The sequence below is a fragment of the Saimiri boliviensis genome, chromosome 9 (genome assembly GCF_048565385.1).
Source record: "Saimiri boliviensis isolate mSaiBol1 chromosome 9, mSaiBol1.pri, whole genome shotgun sequence".
Lineage (NCBI taxonomy): Eukaryota > Metazoa > Chordata > Mammalia > Primates > Cebidae > Saimiri > Saimiri boliviensis.
Genome location: NC_133457.1, coordinates 99,450,161 through 99,465,945, shown reverse-complemented (window position 1 = coordinate 99,465,945; position 15,785 = coordinate 99,450,161). Strand labels below are relative to the sequence as shown.

Below are 15,785 nucleotides of genomic sequence, written 5' to 3'. Positions count from 1 at the left end.
AAACCAAAACCAAGCAAACTCCGAATAAATAAAAATACTCTGGTGGCTGACATTTCAGAAGGTTTGCTCAGGTTCCCAAGGGTGAGGATTCCCTGTTGGCTCTTAGAATAAGGACAGGATTTCTGACATCCTGTTAGTTCCCCAGAGGAAATAGTGTTTCACTTATCCTGTCTGCTTTTTTTAGTTTCACAGTTTTTCTGTGGTTTGGGATTTAGGACGGGACGCCCTCCAGCTCCTAGAGGACTCTTATCAGTTCTGTATTCACTTGAGCTTGCAGCTGCAATGACTATGTGTTCATTGTCTTTGCTGAACAAGATTAGTATTGACTGTGGCTGCTGGAAAAATGCTGAGAGAGGCCGCTATCTGCGCTGTCCAGCATGCCGGCTTGGACTTGATAAAAGCAGGCCTCCTCCCCTATTCCCTATCTTGACCAGTGGCATCATGCCCACACCAGCAACCTGGGAGGCCTCCTTGTCTCTTCCCTCACCCCTTCACCTGCTCAGTCACCTAACTCAAACTATTTTTGACTCTGACCCACAGTAACAAATGCACGTTACTTTGTGACCAGAATGGGCACATGAATCTGATACAAAAATTCTGTAAAATTATCCTTACAATGTCAGGTAATCTCTGATATTTTCTTTTTTCTTTTTCTTTTCTTTTCTTTTTTTTAAGTTTTAAGGATTAGGGAGTTTAATAGGCAAGAAAGAAGGGGAAAGGAAGAAAGAAGAAGCTCCTTTGTACAGAGACAGAGGGAGGGGTGCTCCAAGGCTGAGAGAGGGAATCCCCTATATTTTCTATTCCATGTGAATTCATTTTAAACAGACAATGAAGTTGTCACCCACTAAATTGATTTCACTGAGTTGCAACCAGCAGTACTTGAAAAGTGGTCTTTGGTCTATAGCTTCCCTATACCTCCATTCCATTGGCCTTCTCAGTACAAATGGGGTCAGTACACACAGACACATACACATAAGTACGCACATGCACTCACTCCTTAATGTTCTCCATTGTTCTCAGAATAAAATACAAGTTTTGGCCAGGCATGGTGGCTCACGCTTATAATCCCAGCACTTTGGGAGGCCGAGGTGGGCAGATCACTGGAGGTTAAGAGTTCGAGACCAGCCTGGCTACCATGGTGAAAACCTATCTCTACTAAAAATACAAAAAAATTAGCCAGGCATGGTGGTGGGCGCCTGTAGTCTCAGCTACTCAGGAGGCTAAAGCACGAGAATCACTTGAACCCAGAAGGTGGAAGTTGCAGTGAGCTGAGATCATGCCACTGCACTCCAGCCTGAGCGACAAGAGTGAGACTCCACCTCAAAAAAAAAAAAAAAAAAATACAAGTTTCGTATCATGGCGTTCATATCTGATCAAATGTGACTTATGGTGCCTTTACTAGTCTCCTTTGTTGCTACTCTAGGCACCATTACCATCACTACTCCCTTTTCTGCAAGAAAAAGCAAAACTTTGTAGTAGAAATATCAAGTCTTCTGTACAGAGTTTCTTCTGTGTAAGCCCTTCCCCCTCCTCTCCAGCTGGCAATTTCCTGTTTTTCCTTCGGTATCCAATTCAGGTATTATTATTATCTCTTTCCCTTTCTTCTGGGTGGAGGGATTTCTGTCGTTGAAATTTGTGTTGGCATTGTGTTAACAGATTTGTAGAGACTCCCCTTTTCAAATTGTCATGGAGCACTAGTACCTTCTCAATGCAGAAATTAATTTTATAAAATGGAATGGAACAAATAAAATTAGAACATACCTGTGATGGAGGTAGGATGGAGTGGGAGTAAAATATAGTCTGTTTTTAAAGATTATTTTAAAGTCAGGTATTTCATAAATATAATTACTACTAGATGTTTTATATATATTATCATTTATTTATATACATTGTTTTACAAATGCTCACAACTGCTTTATTCTCATTTACATATGAGGTATCAGGGGCTTAGAAAAGTCAGAGAACATTCTCAAAGAACTGGTTAGAATGCGGTGGAGAGGAAATTCAAGTGCTGCTCTGGCTAACTCAAAGCATTAAGTTGCTTTCCTCTTTAGTAATTATAACTACTAAAGTAACTAAGTACTTAAATTAATATTAATGAATACTTAAGTACCTACTTATTCTTAAACATAGATTCATAAAATTAGGGCATTTATTCTCTTGGTTGAAGGTACGGTGTACAGCAGACAGATTTATTTCCTGCCCTCTTACGGCTTAGATGAGAAGAGAGACATTAAACAAATTGCTAATAAAATATAACTGTGATAGGTGCCATAAGAGGAAGTGACAAGGCTATGTGGGAGAAGCAGGACACCTAATTTAGGGGTGGGTCAGTCAGCGAAGACTTCACTGAAGAGGACATTTACACTGACACCTCAAGAGTGAGTGGAAGTTAGCAAGTGAAGAGTGGATGAAAAACCTTCCAGGTAGAGGGATCTGGTGGTTTTCAAACTTTTTATCAGCAGAGTCCTTTTTAAAAACGAACTCTTACGCTCAGCCACCATATATGATATATATGATTAAAGGAGGTGGGAATTACCTGCTTGCTTCACATCTTCACAACATGCCACCTAAAAAACACCCTTAAGTAGCTCCATGGAAACTCAGAATGCGGTTGAAAAAGTACGGATCTAGTCCAGTTCTCTCATTTTGCAAATGGGGAGACAGTTTTGGCAATTTTTAGGGAATCATCTCAGGCCACTTACTCAGTAGTGGAGGACCTGAGACAACTCTGAAATTAACTAAAGTTACCTGCCCCTCCTAAACTCTTTCCTTTCTTTGTGATTGTTCTGTCTTGTGGTCAGGGGATAGGGGTCTCTTCCCGGGTATGAACATTTCATGTGAGCATAGCAAACATTTACGGATCACCAGCCATATGCTGGGCACCGTGTTTCTTGGTGCTCACTATCTGTGTCCCAGGAGAGGCCCCACAGGTAAACCTGAAACTAGCACAGGGTGGTGTACATGGGGGCAGGGGGGTTGCCTGGGGCTGGTCAAGGAAAGCAGCTGCCTTGGCCTTCTGGGGGCTAGAACAGAGGATATGGAATTGAGGGATTATTTTATTTAGTTATTTATTTAGAGATGGAGTTTCACCCTTGTTGCCCAGGCTGGAGTGCAATGGTGGGATTTTAGCTTGCCGCAACCTCTACCTCCTGGGTTCAAGCAATTCTCCTGCCTTAGCCTCCTGAGTAGCTGAGATTATAGGCATGCGCCACCAGGACTGGCTAATTTTGTATTTTTAGTAAAGACAGTTTCTCCATGTTGATCAGGCTGGTCTTGAACCCCAGACCTCAGGTGATCTGCCCACCTCGGCCTCCCAAAGTGCTGGGATTACAGGCATAAGCCACTGTGCCCGGCCGGATGAGGAATTACTAAGAGGGGAAGAAGTTATTGTAAACTACTTTTTAAGAAGTTTCAAATGAGGGGATGATCAATTAAGGGAAAAACCGTTCAGAGGGGAAGCATTTAGTTGTTTTTTATTTTCAAATGGGGAAACACTGGAACGATTTTATAAGCTGAAGAGAAGAAGCCTTTGGGAAAGAAGAGAAGGAATTAAAGTATGGAGATGGGAAGGGGTTAGAAAGCAGGCTGGTGCCAGTCTAGTGCAGCCAGAGAACTGCCCCAGGCAGACACTGGCAGCCTCTGCAAGAGGGCTCTTTAAAACCACCACAGCAATTTTGATGTAGCTGTCGGGCATTCAGGCTTCTGCTGGATTCCAGCAACTCCAGGCCTGCTATACATGGTGAGCCCTGGCCACGTGCACATCATCTTTTCCCCTCTCCCAGCGAGAGTTGCAGTGTTCAAACACCCACACATTATTGCCCTAACCAAAGGCCTATGCAGCAGCATTTTGCCAACATTGCCTACCCTAAGTGCTCTGATACCTGCTACCCAGTGGCTTGTTCTTTATAGTGGATCTGACAGGCAAGCTGTAGGCCAGGTGTAGCTCTTGGAGGAGCTTGTTGTCAGGTGAGATGGCTTCAGGAAGTGCCTCATCCAACTTGTCTGTTTGCCCACAGTCTGTTTTGTGGTCCTCATGCCACAAAAGGGTTAGGCTTCATGGTGAGGGAGTTTGGGAAACCAGGTGGAGATAGCCATGTACACAGCCCTGGAAAAGGGTCAGCATGCCAGCTTACAGATCAATAAACTCATTCATTAGTACACTGCTGGGGCTTGAGTGTAGCCATCTAGGCTCTGCTTTCTTGGCCTCAGCTAGTGACAGAGTAAGGGAAATAAGCTACGTGAAAGTCCCCTTGGGATTCCTTCATAGCAGCCAGAGTGACAAACCTGCCCAAGTGCCCACTAGTCTTTATTGAATTCAAAATCAGGTCTGCTCTAAGCAACTTATAAACTACCATGTGGGAGAAACAAGGCCAAAACACAACTGGCGTTGTCAGAGGACCCAAACAGAGCGAGGGAGACAGGATGCTCAGAGCTGCCAGTACCTGGCAGGAGGTCAGCATCAGGAATAACAAGAATCTTCCCTCCCAGTTTTAGGCTGAGAGGAGGAAATCATAGCTAGGAAACTCTCCTGTTCCTTTGAACTCTGCAGACAGGGTTGTTGCCTTCCGAGTTGTCGTACTTAGTAGGAAGCGGTTCTTGGTGCTGTGCTGTCACAGAATAGGGGAAAAAGTGGGGAGCTCAGGCTTCATTCTAGCTTCTTCTCTACTGTGAAACCTTAAGTTACTTACCCTCTTCAGGGTGTATTTTCTTTTCGGTGAAATGGGAACAGTTATAATGTCCTGAGAGAGAGAATGAATGTAAATGTTTCTTAAAGTGACAAGTCTCATGTTACAGGACTTAGCAAATGGTAGTAATCATTATTGTTTTCCATAAGGCAGGGTTGACAGTGTCAGCCCTTTATTATTTGATACTCTTGGCGAGTAAGGTTTTCTTCCTTTGTCTCCTGTCTCCATGCTTGCCTTTTAGAGATACTCGGGTACCAGGTTTGAACACTCCTTTTCATCTTTACTTTGTTATCTGGGTTATCTGCCTTTCTTACATGTAAAAAAGATCAGTATTATGTATGGACCGCTGGAATCACTGAGAGACAAGGATAATACTGTGAAGCTTAAAACCTAAATAATAAATTGTGGGTTTAAGAACATCATCAGGTCGGGCGTGGTGGCTCACACCTGTAATCCCAGCACTTTGGTAGGCCAAGAAGTGGGGATCACAAGGTCAGGAGTTCGAGACCAGCCTGACCAACATGGTGAAACCCCCTGTCTACTAAACATACAAAAATTAGCTGGGCTTGGTGGCACGTGCCTGTAATCCCAGCTACTCAGGAGGCTGAGGCAAGAGAATCCATTCCAATATCAGATGTAATTTTTTCTTAATGTCTAAGAATAGCATGTTGGCTGGGTGTGGTGGCTTATGCCTGTAATCCCAGTACTTTGGGAGGCCAAGCGAGTTTGAGACCGGCCTGGGCAATGTGGTAAAATCCCATCTCTACAGAAAGCACAAAAATTGGTTGGGCATGGTTGAAGTCCCAGCTACGTGTGAGGCTGAGGTGGAAGGATGGATTGAGCCCAGGAGGTAAAGTTTACAGTGAGCTGAGATTGCACCACTGCTTTCCAGCCTGGGTGATAGAGCCAGACCTTATCTCAAAAAAAAAAAAAAAAAAAAAAAAAAAAAAAAAAAGATAATTTGTGTAGAGTGCTAGCACAAAAGGGAAAATAAAGAAGGTACCATTTATGTAAAAAGAATACATGCATACATAAACTTGTGTGTGTATAGGTTATATATGAAAGGATTCCTAAGTAGCTAGTAGCTGAGGTTGCCTTTGGAGAGGAACTAGTTGGTGGAGGATGAAGGTAGGAAGAAGACTTGGTTTTTATTAGTATGTACCTCTATTACCAATTCAGAACAGTTATTGAACAAGAGTAAATTGAATGTGATAGGCTTCAAGGTCAGGTGACCTAAGAATTGCTATTCAGCTGCTTGTCTGGATATTGCAGGCAGCTGTCTTGAGATTTCAGCCCAGCCTTCAGCTCTGCTTTTCCCTTGAAGAGGATAAACAAAAAAGTTCCTTCACAACAGGACTACTTTTCTGTCCTTAACTGCCTAGTCAATTTGATTCACAAAATCAGGGAAAGAATTAGTTGAGCATTTAATTAGCTGAATGTGGTGATTCGATAGCCCTGTGGATCAGAATCTTATTTTCCTGGTAGAACTCATGGGCATCTTCAGTAACTTCCTTTGATAGAAAGACTGATTCTTTGCTTTGGTTTTATAACTTTATGTGTAATGAGATTTGCTATAGAGCTTTATATAGCATTTCTTCAAATCACATTGTTTTGTTCAATGTTATTTTCTTATAAAAGTGATGAGGGAAAAAGTAACAATTCCCCATCTGGGCCCACTGTCTGTGTGGAGTTTGCATGTTTTGTTCGTGTCTGGGTGGGTTTTCTCCGGGTGCTCCCGTTTCCTCCCACATCCCAAAGCTGTGCCCACATGAGGTGAATTGGCATGTCTACATTATCCTTATTGGAGTGGGTGTGGGTGTGAGTGTTCCCTGCCATAATGTATGCATAGCTCACATTATTTCAGTGTTTAATATTAGAAGTGTTTTGGGTCTTTATTTAGACGCTTAATGGTGTTTTTGTGACCAGAAGTATGGAATATAACTCTTGTTATGTCACTTAGCCTATGGTAAAATAGGTTGCATTGTATGTTGTTAAGCTTAAAGTTACAGTTTTCAAGAATCTATCTGTGATGTTAAATGAGGAGTTACGATATTTGATTGTTCCACATCACTTAAAGGTCTGTTGAACTTATTAGGTGCAGTTTTAGGAGTAATGAGGATTTGCCCTCCTTTTATTTTCAGGCACCAATCCATGTTTTCTAAACTGTTAGTATCAGCAAAATTAAGTACAGGTTCTAACAATCTTTGCTTGTTGCATATTTCTCAAGAGGCAGGTATAATCTATATTTCTGGATTAGAATATTCTGAAAACAATAGTTCTATTAAAGTAAATTCAGTCGTGTGTCACTTAATGATGGGGATATGTCCTGAGAAATGCGTTGTTAGGCATTTCTTTATTGTGTGGGCATCATAGAATATACTTACACAAACCTAGGTGGTATAGCCTATAATATACCTAGGATGTATGGTATGACTGTGGCTCCGAGGCTATAAACCTGTACAACTTATTACTATTCTGAATACTGCAAGCAGTTATAACGTAATGCTAAGTATTTGTGTACCTAAATGTATGTAAACATAGAAAAACGTATAGTAAAAATGCAATATAAGAAATAAAAAATGGTATTCTTGTATAAGGCACTTACCATAAATAGAGCTTGTAGAACTAGAAGTTGCTCTGGGTGAGTCAGGGAATGAATAGTGAGTAAATATGAAGGCCTAGGACATTATTATTTTTTTATTTTTTATTTTTTTTTGAGACGGAGTTTCGCTCTTGTTACCCAGGCTGGAGTGCAATGGCACGATCTCGGCTTACCGCAACCTCCGCCTCCTGGGTTCAGGCAATTCTCCTGCCTCAGCCTCCTGAGTAGCTGGGATTATAGGCACGCGCCACCATGCCCTGCTAATTTTTTGTATTTTTAGTAGAGACGGGGTTTCACCATGTTGACCAGGATGGTCTTGATCTTTTGACCTTGTGATCCACCTGCCTCGGCCTCCCAAAGTGCTGGGATTACAGGCTTGAGCCACCGCGCCCGGCCTCTAGGACATTATTGTACACTACTGCAGACTTTATAAACACTGTATACTTAAACCAAGCTAATTTTTTTTGAGACAGGTTCTCACTCTGTCATCCAGGCAGAGTTTAGTGCTGCGATCATAGCTCACTGCAGCCTTGACCTCCCAGGCTCAAGCAATCCTCCCACCTCAGCCTCCTCAGTAGCTGGGACTACAGATGCTCACCACCACATCTGGCTAATTTTTACATTTTTTGGTAGAGGTGGGGTCTCACTTTTTACCTTGGTTGGTCTTGAACTCCTGGGCTCAAGCAGTCCTCCTGCCTTGGCTTCCCAAAGTGCTGGGATTACAGGCGTGAGCCACCATACCAGGCCATAGGCTACACTAAATTTATTAAAAATTCTTTTCTTTATAATAAATTAAACTTAGCTTACTGTAACATTTTTACTTTATAAACTTCTTTACAAAATTTTTTTTTTTAGACAGAGTCTTGCACTGTTGCCCAGGCTGGAGTACAGTGACATGATCTTAGCTCACTGTAACCTCTGCTTTTGGGGTTCAATTGATTCTTCTGCCTCACCCTCCCGAGTAGCTGGGACTACAGGCACACGCCACCAAGCCCAGTTAATTTTTGTATTTTTAGTAGAGATGGGGTTTCACCATGTGGGCCAGGCTGGTCTCCTGATCTCAAGTGATCTACCTACCTTGGCCTCCCAAAGTGCTGGAATTAACAAGTGTGGGCCACCGCACTCAGCCTAAAAACCTTTTTGACTTTTATATTTTATAATACAGCTTAAAGCACATGTTATACAGCTTTCTTTATATTGTTATTCTATAAGCTTTTTTCTGTTTTTTAAATTTTATTTTCTACTTAAAAAATTAAGACATAAAGCTGGGCGCAGTGGCTCGTGCCTGTATCTTTGCACTTTGGGAGGCCAAGGTAGATCACTTGAGCCCAGGAATTTGAGACCAGCCTGGGCAAGAATGTGAGACCCTGTCTCTACAAAAAAATTAAAGGATTATCTGGGTATAGTGGCATACACCTGTAGTCCCAGCACTTGGGATGCTGAGGCAGGAGGGTAGCTTGAGTCCAAGAGTTTGAGGTTACAGTGGGCTATGATTGTATCACAGCACTCCAGCCTGGGCGACAAAGTAAAACCGTGTGTCTGTAAAAAAAGGACAAAAACCAAACTGTGACATAAACACTCACATTAGCCTAGGCCTACAAGGTCAGGATCATCAAGACCAGGTGACAGGAATTTTTCTGCTCCATTATAATCTTAGAGGACTACTCTCATATGTGTGGTCTGTTGTTGACCAAAATGTCGTTGTGTGATGCATGACTGTATTCACCAAATTTTTCCTTTTCCAGCCCTGATGATATTTAAAGGGTTAACTTCTCAGCGACTCATCTGCTCTCAGTGCTAAGGAGCGAATCTTCTTCCCAGGAGCTGTCTGCTGTCTGCTGAGTAAAGTCCTTACTTTTTCTTGGCAAGTCATTTCAAAGCTCTTCATGACCTTTCTGGCTTCAGTTTTCTGCATCCTATACCCTGCCCTCCCCACAATCTAGCAATTCACTGTTACCTTAACATCCTGAACTCTTCCATGGCCCTGCCTTTGCTTAGAACGTTCCATCAGTTGGACATTCCCTTTGTTTTTTATCTCTACCTGTTCAACTTCAGCTTATTCTTCCAAGATCCAGGTACAGTGTTTCATTTTTCATGAAGCTTTCTCTGCCAAAACTCATCCTCTCAAACTCCATTGCACTCTTCTGTTGGGAGATCTATGGCATTCTGTTTTAGGGCTGTTTATGTGTAGCATATCTTATCTCCCCAAGAGGAAACTACTCCTTAAAAGCTGGGTTCTGGTTTTAGCCATCACTCTAATCCCCACAGCATCCAGCTGTACGCCTTCACACAATAGGAACTCCTATGTTCGTTGAGTGAAAATTGTCAGTCACCATTTTGAAAGTGTCTTCATTTTGCCTTATCTTTTCAACTGGATAACCATTTGAGCCCACTGTTATCTGTAAGGGCTATAGAACAAACTGCTGTGAAACAAAAAACACTTCATCCCATGTCAATACAGTTAGAAAGTTTATGGTCTGAGAAAATCTGTGCCTTTTAAACCTCAGAGGGCAGGTGTATGAACAAACTTCAGAATTCCATTACCTCACTATTACTGTTGATGAATTGGCCTCTGACGACACTTAAGCATCAAAACACAGCGTCTTTTCAGGTGAGAGGCTGACATAACGGATTTGATTAACTTTTAGAAAAGTCTTATGAAAAAGGACTGTTGAACTTTTCCCCAGATTGTTTCTGCCTTAGAATATGCTGTATGTCCTGTAAAGTAGCCATGTCTTTTTCTGTGACCTGTTTCATTATTGTCACAAAGTGCTGTGTGTGTGTGTGTGTGTGGGGTGGGGGGGGGGGAGTTTTTTTTTTTTTTGGAGACAGAGTCTTGCCTTGTTGCCCAGGCTAGAGTGCAGTGGCACAATCTTAGCCTCACTGCAACCTCTGCCTCCCGGGTTCAAGTGATTCTCCTGCCTCAGTGTCTTGAATAGCTGGGATTACAGGTGTGTGTCATCATACCTGGCTAACTTTTATATTTTTAGTAGAAATGGGGTTTCACCATGTTGGCCAGGCTGATCTTGACCCCCTGACCTCAAGTGATCCACCCACCTCAGCCTCCCAAAGTGCTAGAATTATAGGTAAGCCACCATGCCCAGCCTACAAAGTGCTATTTCTTTTTTTTTTTTTTTTTTTTTTTTTGAGACGGAGTTTCGCTCTTGTTACCCAGGCTGGAGTGCAATGGCGCGATCTCAGCTCACCGCAACCTCTGCCTCCTGGGCTCAGGCAATTCTCCTGCCTCAGCCTCCTGAGTAGCTGGGATTACAGGCACGCGCCACCACGCCCAGCTGATTTTTTGTATTTTTAGTAGAGACGGGGTTTCACTATGTTGACCAGGATGGTCTCGATCTCTCGACCTCGTGATCCGCCCGCCTCGGCCTCCCAAAGTACTGGGATTACAGGCTTGAGCCACCGCGCCCGGCCCAAAGTGCTATTTCTTAAACATTAGCTGGGGTCAGAGGTTACAGGGGTTTTTTGTTTGTTTGTTTGTTTGTTTTTTGAGACAGAGTTTTGCTGTGTCTCCCAGGCTGAAGTGCAGTGAATGGCTTGATCTCAGCTCACTGCAACCTCTGCCTCTTGGGTTCAAGCAATTCTCCTGTTTAAGCCTCCCCAGTAGCTAGGACTACAGGTGTGTACCACCACTCCCAGCTAATTTTTTGTATTTTTGGGAGAGCTGGGGTTTCACCATGTTGGCCAGGCTGATCTTGAACTCCTGACCTCAGGTGATCCACCCACCTCAGCCTCCCAAAGTGCTGGAATTACAGGTGTGAGCCACTACGCCTTGCCTACAGATTTTGAATCACATCAAAACATCTCATTAGGGGTCATTTAGTCAGCCTTCTTTTTTTCTTTTTTTTTTTCTTTTTTTTTTGAGATGGAGTCTCACTCCGTCGCTCAGGCTGGAGTACAACATTGAGATCTTGGCTCACTGCAACCTCTGCCTCCCGAGCTCAAGAGATTCTCCTGCCTCAGCCTCTGGAGTAGTGGGATTACAGGCACAGGCAACCATGCCCAACTAATTTTTGTATTTTTGGTAGAGACAGGGTTTCACCATGTTGGCCAGCTGGTCTCAAACTCCTAACCGCAGTTGATCTGCCCGCCTTGGCCTCCCAAATTGCTGGGATTATAGGTGTGAGCCACTACACCTGGCCATGTAGTCCACCTTCTGTCAGACACCCGAGTTCCCACCAAGTATTGATTTACCTCTCAGTGACAGGCAAATTCCTTACTTTTTGTGGTTGTCAGTTTCATTAATCAAATCTTCAGACACGCAGCTCAGGTACAGTGGCTCATGCCTATAATCTCAGGGCTTTGGGTGGCTGAGGTGGAAGGATGGCTTGAGACCAAGAGTTTGAAGTTACAGTGGGCTATGATTGTACCACTGCACTCCAGCCTGGGTGACAGAGCAAGACCCTATCTCTAAACTTAAAAAACAAAACAAAATAAAACAAAAAAATCCTTTAGACATTCCTGTTAGTAAGCTTTTGATTTTGCTGTTCAATGTCGAGTAAATCTTTCTCCCTCTAAGGCCTGCCCATTGGTTCTGATTCTGACTCTTAGGTTTTGTTTGTTTTTTGAGACAGGGTCTCACTCCATAGCCCAGGCTGGAGTTTAGTGGCACCATGGTGGCTCACTGCAGCCTTGACCTTTTGCACTCCAGGGATCCTCTTGCCTCAGCCTCCTGAGTAGCTGGGACTACAGGTACACACCATGACACCTGACTAATTTATATATATATATTTTTTGTGGAGACAGGGGTCCCAATGTATTGCCCAGGTTGGTCTCAAACATCTAGACTCAAGTGATCTTCCTGCCTTGGCCTCCCAAATGCTGGGATTATAGGTGTGAGCTACTAGGCCTGGCCTGATTCTCTTTGGTAAACAGTTTAATCGCTTTTCTACAATGTTTAAGGCAACTTTCCTATTTTTCTCCAGGTTAAATATCTTCTGGTCTTCTTAAGATACGTCTGGTCCTCCTATTTCTTAAAATGTAATGTTCATTGGATAACATTGAAAGGAAAAAATAAAAAAAATAATGTTCAAAATTTTGGATAGTATTCCAAATAGGTTCTGGTTTGTGTTGAGTAGAACAAAAGTCTCACTTTATACATGGATGATATTATATTTGCATGTATCTAAAATCACATTAATTTGGAAGGCAACATTGTTATCCTCTTGATTCCTACCGAGCACATAATACCAAGCCTGTAACGCTTTTCACACATAAGTAGGCATGACTCATCTGTGTTGTACTTTTACAGTTGTTCTTTTAGACCCAAATGCAGGATCCTGAATTTATCCCTGTTAAGTTGATCTTGTTAGATTCAATCTGTTGAAGTATTTTTGGTTCATGTTTGGGTCATCTAGCACATTTGTTCTCCTGCCCAGCTTCTTGTCAGCTGCAAATTTGATAAATATGTTTTCTTTTCTCCATCTTAGTTATTAACAGAGATGTTGAAACAGACCAAGCTGTAATCATTTCATTGTACCATTGCTGGTAGATTTTAATTGGCAAGATCAATTGTGTATGGAGGTAGAATTGTCAGGTTGAATCAACTGTTCCATAATTATGACAGGAATTGTCTTTTAGATGAGTAATCCTATTGTAGCTGCTTACTAAGCTATTTAATGAGAGACAATAAAAATAAGCATGGTCTTCCAGTCACAGTGGCTCACACCTGTAATCCCAACACTTTGGGAGGCTGAAGTGGGAGGAAGTCTTGAACCCAGGAGTTTGAGACCTGCCTGGGCAACAAAGTGAGACTCTGTCTTTACAAAGAAATAAAAAATTAGCTGGGTGTGGTGGTGCACACCTGTGATCCCGGCTACACAGGAAGCTGAGGCAGGAGGCTCCCTTAAGCCCAGGAGGTTGAGGCTGCAATGAGCTGTGCTTGTGCCACTGCACTCCAGCCTGGGTGACAGAATGAGACCCTGTCTCAAAAAGGAGAAAACAAACAAAAAAGAATGAATGATGGTCATGAGATTAGGAACAATTATAAAAAGTTAGGGATGCTGCTTATATTCTTATATATAATAAAATATAATTCTTATATGTTTAGATTATGTGAGGTCTTGAGCAGAAAGCCCTTTGAACTGACTAGAGGCAATATGGTATAGGGGAAAGGTCCTAAACTTGGCCCTGTGGTGTTTATTCATTTATTTATTCAGCAAATGTATATTGAATGCCTACTGTACTTAAGCCTTGCAAATAAAATGTTGATAAAAACCAGACTTGATCTTTATCTTCAGTGGAGCTTACGTTCTAGTGGGAGAAACAATTTGACAATTACTTTCTGTGATCTGTGTTCTGGACAAGTGTTATCCAACAGAAATATAACACAAGCCATGTATGTAATTTAAAATTTTCTAGTATCTACATTTGAAAAAGTAAAAAGTAACAAATTAATTTTAACAATAGGTTTTATGTAACCCAGTAGATCTGAAATATTATTTCAACATGAAAGCAGTATTAAAAATAAATGAGATATCTTATATTCTTTTTCTTGAACTTAATCTTTGAAATCTTATACTTGTGCCACATCTCAGCTTTGACTAGCCATATTTAATGTGCTCAATAGCCACAGGGAGCCACTATATTGGATGGCACTTCTATACCCAGTTTTATAGACTGGTGTTGGGCAAATTACTTTTCTTCTTTAGGACTCCTGCTTTCATCAGTAAAATGAAGGATTCAGACTTTTTTATCTTCTAACAACAAAATGTGGTTCCTTCCAGGTATGAGGGAGCCTTTAGGGGTGCCCTTAATAATCTTTATCTTGATCTGGGTGGTGGTTGTGGTGGGTGTATGTATAATATGTAAAAATTCATCAGACTGTACACTTAAGATTTATGCACTTAATAGTATCTTTGTTATATCTCAGTAAAAGTTTTTGTTGTTGTTGTTGTTGTTGTTTTTTAAAATAAGTTCACTTCCAGTTTGATTTGGTGCCTTTTGCTAAACTGACTCCTTCATGAGGAGAACTTCAGTGGAAATGTGTGATATGAAAAAGGCAAACAGCCAGTGACTCTTTTTGTCTTCTTCCCACCCAGGATGTGTTTAGTCCGAATGAAGCAGGAAGGCCGGAGTGGGAAGTACATGTGTCGTATCATAGTTCATTTTATGTGGGAGGATGTTCAGCAGCGTGGCAGAGTCATGGGGGTAAGTGAATGCTGTTAGATTCTGTTCCTGGACAATTCCAGTGAAGGGTTTGAGTTTGGAGTTCTATCTGTTCTAAAATGGGCTTGCTTTTAGATTTCCATGAAATGCTGCCTGATATCAAGTGGCAGTTCAGCTAAAGTCACTTTTTCTGCCTCTGTGGAGACTGATACTCCCCAGATACTTTATATGTACACATTATTGTGATTTGCTAGTGTGACGTCATCTTGTATGGAGATGGGATTGTAAAGCCCAAATCATGGTGATAGGAGGGATGGATTTGGTGAATGGAGGGAATCAAATGATAATCCAGTTAAGGATACTATCCTTTTAACACCAATGCAATATTTGAACCAGTCCTGTAAATTCGTTCTCATGGAAGGCCCTGGTATGGGGCCTGCACTGAAATCAAGCTCCTTGATCACTAGCAACCTGGAAGAGTCTGGTAAGATACCTACTGAAAATGTACATTGGTACATTTAATAATTAACCTGAGAAAGTGGAATATATCGTGTGTGTGTGTGTGTGTGTGTGTGTGTGTGTGTGTATGTCACATGGAATCTGATGACAATAGAGAAATGAAACGAAAACACTAGAATATATGTGGTTATACAGATCATAGTATCTTCCTTTGTTTCTATTGTGTAGTTTTTGTGTTTTAGTAGCTTGTAGATCATGTTTTAGTAGATTGTAGTTCCCTGTTACTTCTCATTTCATTGCCTCCTAGCTTGGGAGCATTCAAAGTAGAACCATGACTGGGTCATGAAATGGGTTAATTTGGTTTCTTTCATTACAGGGCAAAGTTCTCCCTGTGGACTGAGAAGTAAACAAAGTTTATAGACATGTTATAAAAGTTACATATGTTAATAGAATAGAAATCAAACAGTAAGAGTGTAAAAACCAAGTGTCCCATCCTGTCCTGCTTGCCCTGCGCCCCCCGCCCCACCCGGGTCTAACTCCCCAGAAGTAACGTCTTTATTTTTTATGTTGTTTTCCTTCCAGGAAGGAGAAAAGTAACCATTTTTGAGTTGCTGAATATCTTTGTAATCATCCTCTTTGGTTCCTTTTTCATTTTTCTCACTGTGACGCTTTCTTGCTGTCTTAGCTGCTGTGTAATATAGAGGAAAAAAGTATTTTTTCTGTTCTCTCTGTCAATTACAATTACACAGAAGGCTTCTGTGACACATTTGTGGGAGTTTCTCCTCACAAAGCAAGCAGGCAGTCAATTCTTCAGGGAGGTCACCAGCTGGGTGTCCTCTAACCCAATTCAATTCCAACATTGTGTACCTAGAGATACTATCAGATTCCACAGGTTGAGGACTCTGCCCACAAGA

The 15,785-nt window shown here is 41.9% G+C and overlaps 1 protein-coding gene across 3 annotated transcripts in view; it reads left to right on the top strand.

Moving 5' to 3' along the window:
• UQCC1 (ubiquinol-cytochrome c reductase complex assembly factor 1) overlaps nt 1-15,785 on the top strand; it is a 109,660-nt gene that overhangs the window by 51,472 nt on the left and 42,403 nt on the right. For all 3 annotated transcript variants that reach the window (XM_003932026.4, XM_074406430.1, XM_074406431.1), the window contains one exon: nt 14,346-14,454. In XM_003932026.4, coding sequence (XP_003932075.1) covers nt 14,346-14,454 — 109 coding nt within the window. The remainder of the gene's footprint in view (nt 1-14,345; nt 14,455-15,785) is intronic.